The 15,432-nt window shown below is 43.2% G+C and overlaps 1 protein-coding gene across 4 annotated transcripts; it reads left to right on the forward strand.

Moving 5' to 3' along the window:
- The first annotated feature begins 5,165 nt into the window (after positions 1-5,165).
- Positions 5,166-15,432, forward strand: LOC117710778 (uncharacterized). Of its 4 annotated transcripts, XM_034505981.1 has the most exons (4): positions 5,166-5,347; positions 5,543-5,647; positions 15,057-15,092; positions 15,138-15,432. In XM_034505981.1, exons 1-4 carry the CDS (start codon positions 5,166-5,168, stop codon positions 15,430-15,432), a joined length of 618 nt encoding a protein of 205 aa, XP_034361872.1. The 4 variants fall into 4 exon arrangements, with proteins under 4 accessions (XP_034361872.1, XP_034361870.1, XP_034361874.1 ...); XM_034505979.1 differs by lacking the exons at positions 15,057-15,092; positions 15,138-15,432 and having other exon boundaries at positions 5,166-5,362; positions 5,468-5,888; XM_034505983.1 differs by lacking the exons at positions 5,166-5,347; positions 5,543-5,647 and having other exon boundaries at positions 14,920-15,311; positions 15,387-15,432.

The raw sequence follows: 15,432 nt of genomic DNA on the forward strand, positions 1-15,432 counted from the left end.
CAACCCTGTTTTATTTTCTTTTTAACAATCATTCTTGCTGGTTTGTGGAATCTTTGTGTGACTTTTTTTCACGTTTATTGACAATTTGTACTTGAAATTTTATTTTTTCTACATTACTGTCTTTTTTCCCATGACCCAGAGGAACATGTGATCAGAGGGAACCCTAGAACTGAAAAATTAAATTGTCTTTTGTAATTAGATTTTTATTCAAACTGGAATTTAGTACCACAGAAAAGGGACTCTTTCATTTGAGAAAGGGTTGATATCCCGATTATGTAATAAACTAAAAATGTATGCCATTGAAAGAATAAATGATCGAATCCAAAATGAACTAGTGAACTGAACAGAAACATTTTAAAAGAAGTACAAATGGCTGACTAAATGTGTATTTAAAATACACAACATCTCAATTCATCAGGGAAATGCAAATAAAAACTACGCTGAGACTCCTTACCCAAGTTAGAATGGCTGCCATGTAGAAAACAAGCAACAGATGCTGATGAAGATATGGGGAGAAGAGGGCCCTCTACTCTAACTGAGAAGGTAAATGAGTGGGGCCATTACAGAAGCCAGTATATAGGTTCTTGGTAGACCAAGAACCAAAAAGAGAAAACCATACAATCCTGTTATATTACTCTAGTACTTATCAGAAGGAAACTAAATCATAATGTAAGAGAGATATCTGCAAATCCATGATTATTGTGAAGCTGTTCTCATTGGCCAATATAATGAAATCAACCTATATACCTATCAACAGGTAAACAAATAAGGAAATTATGGCATATATATACAGTAGATGTTATTCAATCAAAAAATATATTCAACTATATATATATACATATATATACATATGTATATGTATATATATGCGTATATATATATATATATATATATATATACACACATCTATATGTATATATACAAATTTAGAACATTGTAGGGTTTCTTTCTTTCTTTCTTTCTCTCTTTCTTTCTTTCTTTTAAAAATGTTATCGACGTCCTCTTATACTCCAATCACATTAGCTCTGCATTACCATTCTCTATCCCACTCATTCCTGCAATGGTTACTTTCCTCTCCCCAAATAATCCTCCTTCCACATTCATGGTGTTTGTGCATGAATATTTGCATGTGTGTGTGCATGCATGTGTGCGTGTGTATGCGCATGTGAATGTGGGTGCACATGTGTGCACGTGTGCATGTGTGTGTGCGTGTGTGTGTGTGTATGTGCATGTGCATGTGTGTGCATATGTGTGTGCACATGGGTGCGTGCGTGTGCATGTGCTTATATGTGTGCACGCATGTGTGTGTGAGCCTATGTGTGTAGATATAATATGCATAGATCTATACTCTAAACTTAGCATATGCCAAGCAAGCACCCTGTATCACTGAGCTACATATATCCCAAATGCTAGACTCTGTATGTGATAGAAAACATGTCACATCTATCTTTCTGAATCTGGCATTTTGCTAGAGAAATAGAAATGCTACACACAGAAAATTGTTGAATCTGTGCTTGGCTCCTAGAAGGAAGAGAACCAAAGCCTCAAGCACATGGTGAGCCAGTGTGATGGTTCACCTTGGTTGTCAACTTGATGCACCTTGAGATAGAGAACCTCAGCTAATAAATTGCCTCCAGTGGATTGGGTTGTGGTTGTGCCTGTGTGGTATGTTCTTAATTGTTGATTAATGTGAGAAGCCACTGTGGGTTGGGCCACCCCATGGTACTTGGTCTTAGGAGATATAAGAAGGGTAGTTGCATGTGAGCCCGGAAGCAAGCCTGTGAGTAATCTTCTGTGGTTTCTTCTTGAGCTTTTGCTTTGAGATCCTGCCTTTGATGATGGATTGTACTCTGTAAGCTAAAATAAACTTTTGCTTCCCAATGTTGCTTTTGATTGTGGAGTTCATCATAGCCACAGAAAGCAAATTAGATCAACTACCTTCTCTGGGGGGACTGCCTGGCTGTCCTAACCCTAGGATAAGCCCCTGGTTCTCGCAATCTTAAATCCAAATGTGGAGATTAGGTGCGACAGTGACTCCTGCATGTAAGGCTAGCACTGGAGAGAAAATCTATTTTGTCACTCCCCATACCTCAGAGTGTCATCAGCCACAGTCCTGGGTGGGGACCACTATTTGAGATTCAGCTACTTTGGGAACTTATAAAGAAGGAACAGTCACAAGTCAGAGAGCCTGGAATGCTCTGCTCCAGTGTCTGGGTGGGAAATGGACACAAGAGATAGCCATGTAGAGAGGCAAGGTCAGATGTGGACATGATGAGAAGTTTAGGCAGCCGAGGAGTTGGTGATCGGCAACATGGATGAAAATTTCAACCAGAAAACTGAGTTCTGATATCCACTCAGTCATGGGTAGCCACTAGTCATCAGGACTACTTGAGGGCCATGTTTTCACTAAAATGCAAGATCTTCTGTGGTATTAGACTGGGAACTGTAATGTGGTCATCTGGGTCATTGCTCTGCAACAAAGGAAAAAGTACACATCTTTCCAACAGAACAGTGTCACGAGAGCTACATTCTTTAGAGCCAGTACACTAGACAGGGCTCAGGAGATCAGACAATCTAGAGGTCCAGTCAGCAGCCCAGGTTATTACCCCGGCTATATAAATTTAGCAATAAGGACCGTGATTGGAGCAGAAATAGGCCAAGCACCAGAGAGCCTTACAGGAGTACTGTGATTCAATTAAGCTTGTTAAGTGCCACAGGGGAAGGGAATCTCCAAGTCTTTGCATCTCCATCTGGTTCTTGAATCTTCCCCAGCAACACCACCTCATCCTTAAGTCCCTCCAAGGGCTACCACAGGGCAAACCATTCCACAAGTCAAGCTCACAGGGTGAGTCACACATTGTTCTCTGAGATGCCCACTTACCCTCTCTCAACACCCCACAGTCCTTTGGGGTCAGGTCCCCCCCACAGAGTGCTTCACGCTTCATGCCATTGATTGATTCTTGTATCTCTTTGTGGGGCCCCATTTCCTGAGTTTTCTCATTTGTTAACACATTAGTCGTGTTGTTATCATCATCACTTACTTGTAGAATGAAGCACATTTTACAGGTAGGCTTAGGCTGCTCAGAGAGAACTATGTGGAAAATACCACACTTCCATGAATGTATGAATATTTGCACACAAGAGCTTTAATGTTTCAGGGTTTAAAGTCTGCAGATGGTTGGCAGTGTGAACTAACCCTGAACTTACAATAGTGAGAAATCCCGAGAATTTGTTATTGTAAGTCACACCAATGTCTTAGAAAGGTACAGTAGTTACTTCCATACCAATAGGTCTCAGCCCCTCTTCTGCTATGGTTCTTTCTAGAAAGCTCCAGGTAGCTACAGGTTGACAATGTAGCTAAGGTTGCCCTCACATTCGTGGATTTCTTTCAGCCTCCCAAGTACTGAGAGTGTAGGCATGCATTACAATGCCTAGTTTGAACCTATTTTTTTTTTCTCTTAAATGTAAGAGTAACATGCTAATTTGATCTACATATTAGGCCTGGTTAAAAGTTGATGAGGTTGGGCACAATCTCAGGGATTATAGGTTGTTTAAAAATTCCTTCCAAGAAATTTAGATGCATTCATTCTTCCCAATATTGCTCACCTTAATGGTGGTGACCTGGTTAGTTAGCTAGTTAGTTAGTTAGTTTGTTTGTTTGTTTGTTTTGGGATTTGACATTGCCTCTGAAATAATGTTAATCCTTGTTAGTGTTTTCTCTCATGTGAGCAAGAGTAAAGCATTTGGAGGCAATGACTCTCCACTCAGCACAGCTACTCTTTCCGAAATTCACACTCTCCAGACATTCAGAAGAATAGAGTTTATGGGAAGACTGACACCAGTCTGGAGTTGTATGTGGGTGTTCTCAGAGAGACCAGCCTAGCATGGGCATTATCGTCCAGAGTGCCCTGAAATGAAAGATGGCATGGACTTGGAAGATCATGACATAAAGCCAGGATCTCCTTCCTTCCTCAGGTCCTCTTGACTTCAGAGATGGAAGAGCATTAGGGACCGTCAGGAGTCCCTGTTTTCCAAAGAGGCAGCAGCTAGAAGTTGAATTAGACATATTTTTTTTTCAGTCTTTAAGCATGTACTATGTTTTCATAGTGAAAATACACAGGCGGATGTCCTCTGAGCTGGAAATCTGTACCCTATCATCTCCTGTTTGCAGAAACTAGAACTAGAGAGAGAGTAAACACTGATGGACAACCCAGACAAACAGCAGAAAAGCATCTGGGCTTTCCGGGCCCAACCCAACATGGCAGGATCCAAGTTAAAGCAACAGGCAAGCACACAGCGAAGTAGGGTGGGTGGGTAGGCCAGTATAGTCTAAAAAAAGGCGGAGGGGGGATAGATAAATGTGGCCACTGAAGCCAGAAAGACAATATTCAACAATGAAAATCAGCTCTCCCTTCAGCAGTGAGCCAGGAGACTGGAGTTCACGATGTAGCTAGACCTGGTAGCCAACTTTCCCTAAGAATAAGTTTGGCAAAAGGTAACATCAGTATTTCATATCTCATTATTGTATCTGAAAACAGTGTTGTATTTCCCGTGTGTATTTTCCGACTAAACTCTGAATCACAACTGGGCAGGGAATACTTTAGTGTCCTGCTTCTCACATTCAAACTAGTTTTTTTTTTTTTTGGTTGAATTTTGTTTTTGTTTTTTGTTTTGTTTTTGTTTTTGACAATCTTACCAGTAACAAATGGGCAGTCAAGACTGTACTGTGAATTTACTCCCCTGGGTAATCAGAAACAATTTTATACAAGAAGAATCATTGCCACACCAGGATAGACAGGCTGTGCCATGTGAACAGAGACTGAAATGTGTACCATCAAGAGGTAAATTGTCACAGGACAGTGCCCTTTGATGATGTCAAGTCAGAAAGGTAATTCGGAAGTGCTGACAGAGGAATTCTAACACACCAGGAAGAGACATCATGTTTCCTACTCAATCTGAAAATGTAACCAGGAAAACAATCTTGTTTAATTTTATAATCATATAATATTTATCAATACAAACAATAACAAGGAAAGAATGCTGCATGTGAGGACAGCAGCCCCTCAGCAGGGTATAAAAGGGGATGTGGCCAGGGAGACTCCAACTTCCAAACCTTCCAACCCACCTTCTTGTAAACCCATCCAGATCCTCCACCTCTTGACACCATGGTCAGCTCCTGTTGTGGCTCTGTCTGCTCTGAGGAGGGCTGTGGCCAAGGCTGCTGCCAGCCCAGCTGCTGCCAGACTACCTGCTGTAGGACCACCTGCTGCAGGCCCAGCTGCTGTGTGTCCAGCTGCTGCAGGCCCAGCTGCTGTGTGTCCAGCTGTTGCAGGCCCACCTGCTGCCAGTCTGTGTGCTGCCAGTCTAACTGCTGCCGCCCCAGCTGCTGCCGCCCAAGCTGCTGTGTGTCCAGCTGCTGCAGACCCTGCTGTGGTAGTTCTAGCTGTTGTGGCTCCAGCTGCTGCAGGCCTTCCTGCTGCCAGCCAAGCTGCTGTGTGTCTAGCTGCTGCAGACCCAGCTGCTGTGTGTCTAGCTGCTGCAGACCCAGCTGCTGTGTGTCTAGCTGCTGCAGACCTAGCTGCTGTGTGTCTAGCTGCTGCAGACCTAGCTGCTGTGTGTCCAGCTGCTGCAGGCCCACCTGCTGCCAGTCTGTGTGCTGCCAATCTACCTGCTGTCGTCCCAGCTGCTGTATCTCCAGTTGTTGCCGTCCCAGCTGCTGTGTGTCCAGCTGCTGCCGCCCCAGCTGCTGCAGGCCCAGCTGCTGCAGGCCCAGCTGCTGCATTTCTAGCTGCTGCCATCCGTCCTGTTGTGTGTCCAGCTGCTGCAGGCCCACCTGTTGCCAGAGCACCTGCTGTCGCCCAGCTTGTTCTAGTTGTTCTTGTTGCTGAGGGCTCTCACCCACAGTCTCCTGTTCTCCCCCAACCAACATTCCATATAAAGAGCACCTGTGAACTGAGTGCTAAGACACCAGATGTAAACCCTTAATTCCAGTTGACTAATATGTTGCTTTTGCCTACAAATATACCCTATCTCTCACTCATACTGTCTCTTTCCTATATGAAGTTAACTTTGAATTTCCTTTAGATTCCTTAAAACTATTATGTGATCCCCACGGAAATACTTGTTATCTGCCATATTTCCTAAGATATAGTTATTCCTACAACTTAAATAAACGCGAGTTTGCAGCCATAGAAATATAAAGTCATTTTGTTTTCTTTTTCCTTTCTGTTGTCGTGTACCAGCTCTTCTGTAGGCCATCTCTAAAAACAAAAGAGCACAGGAGGCAGTGGCATGCATGCCAGCTCCTTGCCTGCAGATATCTTTATTTGAAAACATAAATACAGATGCTTAGATCCAGTACCTGGATGCCTCGTGCAGGCAGTCTCCCACAAAGACCAGGCTTTAGGCAGGAGACCTCAAACCTCTGTGCTCCTGCATGTACTTAAGGGGATATCAATGGGCATTGTACAGAAGCCGGCTGTATTGAAGGGGCTGCCACAACAAGAAGTGTGTGCTTTGTTGTATTTAGTAAAAGCAGAACCTTAAACAGGAGCTTTTGGAGGAAACATTAACAAAAAGGAAAAAAAAGGCTCTCCAAAGGAACCTGAAAGAAATTTGTAGGAAATAGATTACAGTAGTAGAAATACAGGGTGCCTTCCATAATTGCCAACCCACTTGACATCATGCAACAGGAAGGTTCTAGAATGCAAGCAGAACTACAGCCTTCCCTTTCTTAGACAAAGTCTGGCCCTCTCTTTGCACAGATACTCAGTTATCACCATCTGTGGCCACTTGGCATAAGAGGAGAGGAGCAGACATGTGTAGCGAAAGTAGCCTATGCATGTAAAAACAATTACCCCTGAGAACATAGCACACAGCAAATGTGGGCCACCTGCATTGTGTGCTCACCCTTGTTTAAGGATGAGGACCATTAAGATAAAGGGTAGAACAGCCTTGAGCAGAACATCGTATGCCCACCTGTACACCTCCGTCTTCTAGTTACTGCAGCCCGTTAGTCAGAATCAGGAGAGAGAGAGATGGTAGGTGTATCAGATGCCTGCCTTGAAAAGCCACACAGGTCATGTCCTGGGAGTTCAGAGCCTGTGGTTACTATATTTTTATTTAACCCTAGATGTTATTCTTGGTCATTTACACTTAGCACGTCAACTAAGGTTGCCAGTACTGCTCCTTGGGTCATCATTGCTAAGATGTGCTCCTCTCTGTTGATCAGGGTTCCTCCTTCACCATGGTAGTGCAGTCAGTCTCTGTGAGTCAGTATCAGGCATTCCGAAGCTCTACCTCCTTACAGGGCATATTGTGACAAAGGGCGGGAAATTCAAGAGAACTGAGGTTAAAACGGTGAATTTATATTTCTCTCTGTCTCTTCTTACTTTCATATCTTTAGGGCTCCATTTGCATTCCATACTAGATACCGTTAATCTTACTTTCACCAAGACTGTTTTTAGCTTTTTATTGATTCTTGGTGAATTTCACATCATGCACCCCAGTCCCACCCATCTCCCTGTTCCCTCGTATCCATCCTTCACTCTTGCAACCTTCCCTACAAAATAACACACACACACACACACACACAAACACACACACACACAGCCCCCAAAAGAAAAATAAAACAGAAACCATCTCATCATGGAAGTTGTAGTATGTCATAGGGTGTCTGACACTGTATCCCTATATCCCTCTGTCCATAAATCTTCACTTGCAAATGTTCATGGTGATGCATCAATGGCCTGGTTTGAAGTCTCTGGCTTCTGTGCCATTATCAATACTGAATCCTCACTGGATCTCTTCTCGGTTATCCTGTTGTTGCCCTGTGTCATGGAGATCCTAAAACTTTGGATTAGCAGGACTAACCCTTTCTTGTATCCCAACCAGCCCTCAGCTGGGTTGCTCAGTTCACCAGCTCACCCTTATCTAGGTCAAACTCTGCTGCACTGCTCAGGCTAGGCCACTCAGTGCTACCATCAGCAGGAGGCAGGGTTAGCTCTCTTCAGAGCTGGCTCACCTGCACTCGTTGCACCCACTCCTCCAGAGTTAAGGCATGTGGCTCCCTCTCCCAAGTGCCTCAGCCTATGAGGCCCTAGGCAAGCTCTTTGGCTCTCATATCTTGAGGATGGCTTGCTTGAGCCTTTACTATCAGGGGCAGTTTCACTGTGCTGCCCAGGTGAGGTGCAGGGCCCACTCTTTAGAGGGGGCAGAAATAGTTCTCCTGCTGTCATGCCCGCAGGACCAGCTCTTCTGATGATTGTAGGTGGCAAGTGGGGTAGGAGAGGGGAGGGACAGCATCACCCCATCACCTCACAGTAGGTGAGTGGTGGAGCCAGCTTCCTTGGGTTCTTGTCCTCAGAGTGGTTCACCTGTGCCCCCTCGACCAGGACCAGCTCTACTGTCTTGCCCAAGGTACAGGACCTGCTCTGCTAAGTGCTGCAGCCAGACACAGAAAGGGTTGGCTCACCCTCTCTTTTGGTCCCAGGGGCTAGGTTTTCCACCTGCAACAGATGATGAGCGGTGAGAAGGAGGGCATCACTCTGGCACCTATGCTATCATCTTATGGTAGATGAGTGGCAAGGCCAAGTCTCCCTTGCTCACACCCTCTGAGTCAACTCACCCACACCCCTACTCACACCCCCAGGGCCTGTGCTACTGTGCTACTCACGCCAGGGTCAGCTCTGCTGTGCTGTCCAGGTAAGATGCGGGGTGAGAGGGATTGGGAGAGAGGTATGATCAAAGTATATTATATACCTAGATGAAGTATCATGAAGAAATCCATTATTCCATTAATACATGCTAATAAAAGCATAAATGTATACATATGCATATATACTATTATGCATTTATCTCTAGGGCCTATGGTAGCAGATATTCCAAAATTGGGTGCCTTTGTCTTATAATTAAGAACACCAGGTTCTCCTTCAAAATCCACAGATTTCTGTGAGTTACATTCCACTCCTGTTCCAAGTTACCATTCCTAACTGGTTACCCATCTCCTAATTATACCCATATTAATTCTCAGAGCTAAATGGTTCTACCTGGATTCTTTTGTGATTTTATCATTCCCATTACTCCCACAGAGCTATATTCTGCAGCAATACTTCCTATAAAAACAAGGACGTTAGTGAATTGTCTCTACTCTGAATTTCTCCATAATGCTGGTGACCCCTCAATTGCTCCATCCTAATCTCTTGGTAAGCAGAGCATCTCTTGGGCTAGACAGAAGTAAAATGAGTTTATTGGGTTTATGGCCCTCAAGCATAACTATATTCTTGCATATTTACTTCTCGACAACCTTTGGTCACTTCTTCTTTTACTCGGTGCTCTTTGCACTAGTCACTTGTCATTCTACAACTTCAAAACGTAGCAGCATAAACATGGCACACTGTTAACTCGAAGTGTCTGTGGGTCAGGAACAGAAACAGCACTTATGCATTGCTCGTTTCCTAGTAGTTCATAAGCTTCAGAAAGATGTTGATTGGCGTTGGTGTCTTCTCTGTGGAGTCAGTCTGAAAGAATTCAAATTTAAACTCACTTCTGTGATAGCCAAGAATGCCTTCTTCCCTGACACCATTGGGATGAGAGCCTCAGCACCTTTGTGGGTGTGGTATGAAGGTTTTCTCCGGCTTTTTGTCACATGAATATGTCCCATGTTGAACATGAGTTCATCAAAGCCAGTGGCAGAGGAAGAAGCTGCAGAAGAGAGTTTGCCAGCAAGAGGAAGTGACTTTAAAACATGAGGGGAATTTTTTTGATTAATCATTGAGATAGATGAACCCAGATTACTTGGTACTACTCCTGGGCCTGTGGTCCTGGGTTCTGTAAGAAAACAGGCTGAGTAAGTCATAAGGAGCAAGTCAGTAAAACAACACTTTTCTATGGTTTCCTGGATCAGCTCCTGCCTCCAGGTTCCCGTACTGCTTGAGTTCCTGCCCTGTCGTCTTTGTCTTTTAGTAACACTTTCCTTCCCAAATCACTTTTGCTTATGGTGTTTATCACAGCAGCAAAAACTCCAACTAAAACAAATCTCAATGGAGGGCTTGCCTCAACGAGCTATGAACTTCTCCTGTGGTTCCTCCCCTTTCAGGTTCACAACCTCCTAATGTTGGCCCTCTGTGCTACAACACTCAGACTGTAGCACATAGCATTGGTGGATAATCTGCATAGTCAAAGCACAACAGCCAGATACACTGTGAACTGAGCATAACTGAGGCCACCTTTGAGGTTATCTATCTAAGTAAGACAGTATGAAACAGAGCATAATGCTTAAAAACACATAGAGTGGCATTGTGCCATAGAACATTAGAAACAGAGAAACTAGACTTTATTGTTTAAAATGCATATTTAGGTGATTGAATTTTGAATATAAGAAATTTAAAAAGACTACTTCAAAAATTGGGACAGTGACTCTTTGGTAGAGGGAGGGAGGCAGGGAGGGAGGGAAAGAGGGAGGGAGGGAAGGAGGGAGGGAGGGAAGGAGGGAGGGAGATGTAGTCAAGAAAGACATGTTGGAACCCTACTTGAGGAAACAAAGGCTCTCCACTAGGCTTTGGGTGGATAGATACTATAGCCAGAATTTTTCTACTTTGTGGGTTCCTTTTTCTTCCACCCTTCTCCACCTCTTCTCTTCCAACCTTTCAGTGCCCTAACACCAGATAGGAGAGAAAAATGGGTAGAGAAAGAAGGGAGTGATAATAGTGTTACTTCATGCTGATTAAGGATGTCAAGTTCCTTGGGATAAGTTTAATCTTCACCTTAGGATATCTAACTTCTTCTTGCTGTTTCTTCTATGCATATGACTACTTAACAATCTTTAACCAACAACAACCAAGTAACAACCAACAATCTATTCACCACTCCTCAGGGCCTTAACATTTATTTATATACCCTCTGAAGAGTCTCCAGAATTCCAAACGTTACACAGTCATAGAAACTATCTGTCACCGGTAAAATCACGCCCCTGCTTGAGCATGAGGCAAATCGTAGTCAGCTACTGGGTACAATCAGAAGCAAGCCCATATCCCACACCTGCGATTAAAATGAAAACATTATTATAATATTTCTGTGTTTTTTAAAAAGAAACTAAAATTCTCACTATAAGATACTGGCTTAATAATTATTTTCTATATTGCATATGAATATTTCATATACTCTTCAGTATACATGTGTTTTCTATAAAGCCAAATGTGATTTCTGTGACCACCACAACCAGCAGATCTGTGGGAGGCAAGAAGGCAGTTTGGTTTAATATGGTTAAGTAGCTGGTGTTGTGGCAAATATTGGTAGTCTGATCCTGATGAGTGTTTTTAGGTATATTTAAAGACAGCACAAACTGATGAAAACTTTCCTCGTGATAATTAGCTCAATCCCTTGTGCCCAACAAAGCACACACAAATCTCCTTGAAGATCAAGGTAAGCTAAATAAAGATTGGAGGTGACTACATCGACACCACCCACAAAGATAGGTTTTATAGATTGATTATATGTGACACCTTCCATAAAAATAGGTTCTATGGATCAACTAAGAAAACTAAGCTCATGATAAAAGAGAGGAACACATGTGGTCTTGGCCACATAGGTAGCACAAAGGTCATGAGGCTATTAATCACATCTGCTTTCATGCTTCTGGGCGGAAATAGACTAGGCATCTCTTTCTTTGAAGGAACAATGCTGTATGTTTAACATTCTAGGTTCCCCTATCTTTGAGCTCAAAGATCTTTGTGTCTCTTCCAACCAAATATTTATAACCAGGTATAGATAAGTGTTGTAGTAATTATTTTTTTTTTTTAAAAAAAAGGCTGCTGGTAGAGCCGACTGTCTAAGCTGCAGCAGCTCTGCTGAGCTCAATCGCCATGTTGTGTGGCCAGAGGCCTCGTGCATGCCGCAGCTAGAAATGTACAGCCACAGACACCAGCCCTGCCACCCACAAGATGCCAGTGTGGGAGATGGCTCTGCCAATCTTCCATGCTGTCTCTGCAAGGCTGGGCAGTGCCTGGACCATCCTGCCAACCACACGGGCTCGGTACAGTTGAGACTCTAATGCTTAGATTATCCAAAGGCTTATATATTTAGTAATGATCAATAACAAGATGCCCTTACAATCAGAACTGTGACCCAATACCCAACCTAGATATACCAACTACCTTTGACTACTACAGACTATCGACCATCAGCCTCCATGTTCCCTCTCTCCTTATCCGTCTCTCTTAGCTCCTCCTCTTCCCTTTTCTCTTTACTCTCCCTTCTCCTCCTCTTCCTCTCTTTACTCTTCCCACCTTAGCTCCTCCTACAGATAAGCAACATGTAAATATTAAAATAAACAAACAAGGTGAAATTAAATCAACAATAGATAGACATTGTTATCACTTCACATATTGTTCTGAATATATGAATCATTTTACAACAGGCCCAACAATATTATTTAATGTATGTTCTGAAATATGTATGTGAAACTTGATTTTTAATATACGGTAACGTAGATGAATCCAAAATAAGATCATTTTTTTTCTCTCTGTTAAAAATAGCTATCTGTGTCTCTATTTAGATAAAGATAATTTCACAAAGAAAAAAGGTCAGAATGAAACCCACCTACTTGCAGTATATTTTAGCTACATATAGAATATATAACAGGTGTTTATACAAGAAAATTTACATAGCATAAGTGATACCTGACCAGAAAAGTCTGGTTTGCTTACTATGCATTTAAAGTGCCCATTGCCACCAGGCATCTGGTTACTTGCATTTTCAATTGCATTGATCCTGTTCCTGGATGGCATTTGCAATGTCAACCATGTTCATTTCCATTTCCATAGTGCTTATTTGAGTTCTTTTATTATGTTATCATAAAAAGATAGAAAAATAAATAGCTTTAAGGGGAAGAAAGTTCTATAGCAGGAAAAAATGTTATTCACCACCTTCTATTCTGTGTGATAAAAGAGGGATTTGCAAATGTGGTCCAGATGTTAAAAATCAATTCTACTTACACAGATTGTGGGCGGAGCTTATCCAGTATGTGGGACGATGATTCCCCACTTCTGGGTTTTCTTTGAGTGTAATGTCACTCAGTGTAAGGGTCGATATACAGTAATTTCTCAACGTACTTCAAGCTAGAGCAGTTATTCGTACCCAGGTGAGTCTGTCAGCATTGGAAATGGAGTAGCTCACAACAGGAAAGAGTGCTTTAAATGCTTAAAGCTCATTGTTTGTAATTCAGAATTTCTCTATTAATCACATACTATTGATTAAAATTTCATTAATTTGCAATCTATGTTCTTAGTTGAAATGGACACAAAAGCATGTAAAATGGACAAGTAAAGGGGTTGGGTCTCAAACTTTAATGCCCATTGAGAGACTTGGAAAAGGTTCAGAATCTTCTGAGGTTTTACTCCAGACCAATTAAATACTCCAAACCAATTAAATAAGGTAAGTTCTGGGCAGAAGCCAAGAATTGGCCAGTTTGCAACAGTCTTCAGGTTCCCATGCAGCCAACAGTTCTTCACATTCTTCAGAAGTTCCCATGCAGCCAACCATGGGAACTTCTGGCTCAGGAACTGGTGTTGTCTATCTGTAGACTATGACAAGAATGAATCTTGTCTTTGGGGACTGGAAGAGATGGCTCAGCAGGTGCTGTTGTTGCAGAAGACCAGAGTTTGGTTCAAAGATCAGCCATGTCAGAGCACTCCCAGCTTGGCGTTCACTCCAGCTCTGATGTCCTCTATTGTACAGACACCTGCATACACCTCCATACATGCACACATGTGTACACCCTCACAACCCCTACATATAAAAATAAACCTTTAAAAAGCCTGAGTATGAGTTACCCCTTCCCCAGAAGCCATAAAAAAGTAAATCTTAAAAAGTAACATATTCAGCTCTTTTTTTTTTAGGAGTGCGGAAATGTCTTTCTTGTTTGTTTGTTTGTTTTGGCTTTTTTTTTTTTTTTTTTTTGAGACAGGGTTTCTCTGTGTAGCCCTGGCTGTCCTGGAACTCACTCTGTAGACCAGGCTGGCCTCGAACTCAGAAATCCGCCTGCCTCTGCCTCCCAAGTGCTGGGATCAAAGGCGTGTGCCACCACTGCCCGGCGGAAATGTCTTTCTTAATCTCCTTAAATTTCTATAGAAGTTTACATAATTAACCTTTCATTAGGGCTTTTCTTTGTCTCTCTCTCTCTCTCTCTCTCTCTCTCTCTCTCTATATATATATATATATATATATATATATATATATATATTGTTTTTTTATATATTGTTTTTTTTGTTTTGTTTTGTTTTTTCAAGACAGGGTTTCTCTGTGTAGCCTTGGCTGTCCTGGAGCTCACTCTGTAGACCAGGCTAACCTCAAATTCAGAAATCTACCTGCCTCTGCCTCCCAAGTGCTGGGATTAAAGGTGTGCGCCACCACTGCCCGGCGTATATATTTTATTAATACACACATATGTGTGTGCGTGTAATCTGTCTATGAGTACATGTCCATCCAGCAGAAGACCTGGTTTTTTAGACTTTAAATTATATTGTCAGAGCTGCATCTCCATAGTTTTGGCCTGTAGAAGAAGGGCCACATTAAATGAGAAGAAATTGAAGAGAGCCAAGATGCATGATGCCATGTGACAGCTCTCCTGAAGAAACTAAAACAGGAAAGACAACCTGATGGCTCAGTAACAGTGAACAACAAACACACCAGGAAAAGGAGCTCTTGTGTTTTATCCACTTTAAACATTTAACCAGGAAAAGACACTTGCATAATATGATAATCACCTAATTATTAACACAAACAATAACAAGAAAAGGATGCTGTGTGAGGATAGCAGCCCTCAGCAGGGTATAAAAGGGGACATGGGCAGGGAGACTCCAACTTCCAAACCTTCCAACCTGCCTACTTGTAAACGCATCCAGATCCTCCACCTCTGACACCATGGTCAGCTCCTGTTGTGGCTCTGTCTGCTCTGAGGAGGGCTGTGGCCAAGGCTGCTGCCAGCCCAGCTGCTGCCAGACTACCTGCTGTAGGACCACCTGCTGCAGGCCCAGCTGCTGTGTGTCCAGCTGCTGCAGGCCCAGCTGCTGTGTGTCTAGCTGCTGCAGGCCCCAGTGCTGCCAGTCTGTGTGCTGCCAGCCCACCTGCTGTCGCCCCAGCTGCTGTCGCCCCAGCTGCTGCATTTCTAGCTGCTGCAGGCCTTCTTGCTGCCGCCCAAGCTGCTGTGTGTCTAGCTTCTGCAGGCCCTCTTGCTGCACCTCTAGCTGCTGCCGCCCCACTTGTTGCATTTCTAGCTGCTGCAGGCCTTCTTGCTGCCGCCCCAGCTGCTGTGTGTCCAGCTGTTGCAGACCTCAGTGCTGCATCTCCAGCTGTTGCCGCCCCATCTGTTGCCAGACCACCTGCTGCAGGACCACTTGCTGCCGCCCAGCATGCTCTAGTGGTTCTTGCTGCTGA

The sequence above is a fragment of the Arvicanthis niloticus genome, chromosome 6 (assembly GCF_011762505.2).
Source record: "Arvicanthis niloticus isolate mArvNil1 chromosome 6, mArvNil1.pat.X, whole genome shotgun sequence".
NCBI classification, from domain to species: Eukaryota; Metazoa; Chordata; class Mammalia; order Rodentia; family Muridae; genus Arvicanthis; species Arvicanthis niloticus.

Coding starts and splice junctions, on each gene's coding strand:
- LOC117710778 (XM_034505981.1), top strand. CDS start 5,166: ATGGTCAGCTCCTGTTGTGGCTCTGTCTGCTCTGAGGAGGGCTGTGGC. Junction 5,648..15,056: donor TGCAGGCCCACCTGCTGCCA/GTCTGTGTGCTG, acceptor CAGCTGCTGCAG/GCCCAGCTGCTGTGTGTCTA. Junction 15,093..15,137: donor TCTAGCTGCTGCAGGCCCCA/GTGCTGCCAGTC, acceptor CTGTCGCCCCAG/CTGCTGTCGCCCCAGCTGCT.